At 29.4% G+C, this 3,258-nt stretch overlaps 1 protein-coding gene across 1 annotated transcript; it reads right to left on the bottom strand.

The window, feature by feature from the left end:
- Positions 1-228: 228 nt before the first annotated feature.
- Positions 229-2,511, bottom strand: LOC145678263 (neural cell adhesion molecule 1-like; the record flags this gene model as incomplete). Its single annotated transcript, XM_081748294.1, has 3 exons — positions 229-588; positions 2,001-2,172; positions 2,384-2,511. Coding segments are annotated over 3 exons (536 nt in total), but the record flags the coding sequence as incomplete, so codon positions are not given.
- Positions 2,512-3,258: the final 747 nt, after the last annotated feature.

The raw sequence follows: 3,258 nt of genomic DNA, 5'->3' as shown, positions 1-3,258 counted from the left end.
GTAAGATTCGAAAAAGCGATAAAAGTCCTGACTAGGTTTCATCAGTGGGGGATAGAATCTACTGGTGTGTTTTTGTATTTTTGGAATTATCACCGCAAGACATGGCAAGTTATATATTTCATGCACTCGTTTTGTTATACTCGTATGCCATATTGCACTAGTCAGATTACAGGGTATAGTAATACAAGTAATTGAATAATAAGCTGTAAAAGATAAATAATATAAAACAGTACAAATTGTACATTAATTACTACTTGAGTAGTCGTCCAAGATTTAAACCATTTTGCTACAAGTTGATCAAAGTAAAATTTTGGACTGGTTCTATGTACTGAAGTTCTTCCTCTCATTGTAATTATTCGCAGTACGAGAATTTGAACTCTGTTCCGTTTTTGCACTCTGTTATTAGTGATTTTGTACATGAGCTTACCTTTAAAATTTTGGTATTACTGCAGTCAGTAAAAGTGGTGCAGTTGGTAAATTCCCATGTTATATTTAGTATAGGCTTTCCACTCACTCTACATGCAATTTCGTAAGATGCTCCGTGCATGTAATAATCGAGATAATCAACCAATGAAACTTCAGGTTCTGCTGCAATTACAATATGTAACGATGTTAGATTGATCATACTGACAATGTTAAACTACATGAATCCAGTTTCTTCAATGATTCTTTCTATAGTATTTGCATTCTCTTACGCTAATTTTTGTTTAATCTTTAAAGGGCGAAATGAGATGAAAATAGATTTCTAGATTACGTTTTGCAATCACTTTCCCGATACTGACTGTCATAAATGTAAAAGAGTGTCGACAAAAATATATGGAAATAATAAAGAAAGGGAAACAAAATGAAAATACATTCAGAAAAAAGTACGAACATTAATTTCATGAACATAAACATTACAAAAAGATAACATGATAATAAAAATAGGTTGATGAGTGTCCATTGCTTTGAAAACAAGCCTTAGAATCATTACCAAGAAGTCACTGGGAGAAAGTTATTGCAATCGTAAATATGTTCCGAGTTTTACTTATTTTTGAATGTGTTAATTGTAATAAACGCACTACGAGTGAAGAAATAAAAAATTCTGACAAACACCACAACTTTAGTAGAAACAAGAATCAACTTAGTTACAATAAATCCAGTTCTCTCTTCTGCTAGTTTTATTTATGAAAGGGTACTGGTTTAAAAATTTACAGTTTGCTAAGAATATCAAATCTATCAATGATTTCAAAACATTTAAGAACAATCTTTTATGTAATGATCTGATTATTTTATCTGAAAAATTCTATTTTGTACGTTTCATTGAGTGCATAGCATGGTTAGCATAATGAATAAACAAGAGGTTTTCATATTATATAAGAATGACGTGACATCCTATTTTCTTATCTTATTCCATAAAATTCCTAAATTAATTTTTATTAAGTAATTCTGAATTGACGAACATAAAGATTCAGTCGAGATATAAGAACAGAGAAGTATTTGTTATTACCAAGCAATTTAATATTGAAATATATTATTCTTAAATATACAGTATTTCACAAATATTCATCTAAAATTGTGTATGTAAAAATTCAATTTGTATAAAAATTGTTATAGACAAAAAGAGATGACTCGAAAATTTTCTGTTCTGCCTGAAATCACTAGATTTTTTTTTCAGACAGAAAGTGTAATTAATACCCCGAAGATATTTCAATTCAGTATAAAAAGTTCTTCATAGAATTATTTGTTATTGGTACTACGTCCAAATTCTCAAATCCCTTGACCTCAAAGGCTACAACTGATTATTTCTACATAATGTATCTATTTATTATTCTCAAGATAAAACTGTTTTTAATATGCACATTTGAAATATAAAGTGCATGCCAACAGATTGTAACAATTTCCATTCTGTAACCATCTTTCTAATAAAATCTAGTCATAGGAAACATTAATTGTAATACTCCTAGGCATTTTACAAATCCGAGATCTCGACATGTGATTTTGAGTTAGTTAGAACTTACCTCGTCTAACTTGTAGAGAAAACATTATCTTAATAGAGCCTAATCTATTCCAAACTACACACTGATAATCGCCTTTGTCCTCATAAACCGCTCTTTTTATAAACAGTGTTTGACTTTTATCTAAGAACAAAATTCTTTCCTCGTTCCTTGAATTTGTGTACAAATTGGCACCCTGGAATCGAACAGTGAACAGTAAGAAATATTAAAGAATTAAAAGCAATCTCACAATATAATATTATTATTAAAAGAAACAAGCAATCCAAATAGATATCTTGTCTCTACTTTTTGCTTGAACAAAGCTTTTTTTTTCAATATTTAGGAATCATAAATATAGCATTTATTATAGGCAAATTTAGGCAAAATATTGTGAGTAATTTTCTCACCTTGTACCAACTGATTGTTGGTTCTGGTGCACCATAAAATTTACACACTAGTTGCACATCATCACCAACGTACACATTTAGTTCTTCTGGACTAGGATGTGAGACGTTAAACACAGGTCTTTGTGGGGCTGAAAAATTGACGAAGATACGAGGTAATTATGGCTAATTTTAACAAAATGCAGTAGACTTCCTGTTAATCAACCAACATGGAACTGGGACATGATAGAATAATGAAAAAGTTGGTTAAAACGAAAATCCCTGTTTTTGAAACCCTAAATTGCATACCATCTCTATAGTAAATATATATATATATATATATATATATATATATATATATATATATATATATATATATATATATATATATATATATATATATATATATAACTAAATAAACCCAACTTACCAAGATCAGAAACTTCGACCACAAGCTACTCCAGTGACATTCAGATCAACGATACACTGTATATTGAATAAAACACGGTAGACTATCACACAAACCAAATAATTATTTACGGTGCGTGTGTATTACAAAACTGAATAAACAAGATTGACTCTAGAACATTGAATGACGATGATACTATATTTTATAAACACATCTCTTAAGCAAAAAATAAACACATATTATTGTGGAGCACAAGCGAGGCTGATAACGAAAGTGTCTTATTTCTTGAAAGAAGGGCGGTTAAGAGAGAATTATATTGAATTGATATTGTTATTATTATTAAACAGGTATTATCTATTTGGAAAATATGTAGGATAATGGACTTATTTATTTATTCACAAAGTTTCATACAGCACTAGGCAAATTAGTTGAAACTACAACATAAAGAGAAAAGGAAAAAAGAAAACAACAAAAAACCCAGATAAAATAC

This window comes from Thermobia domestica, unplaced genomic scaffold (assembly GCF_964235325.1).
Source record: "Thermobia domestica unplaced genomic scaffold, izTheDome1.hap1.1 HAP1_SCAFFOLD_2248, whole genome shotgun sequence".
Taxonomy (NCBI): Eukaryota; Metazoa; Arthropoda; class Insecta; order Zygentoma; family Lepismatidae; genus Thermobia; species Thermobia domestica.
Note: the sequence above shows the minus strand (reverse complement) of the source record. Positions and strands in the feature narration are given on the sequence as shown.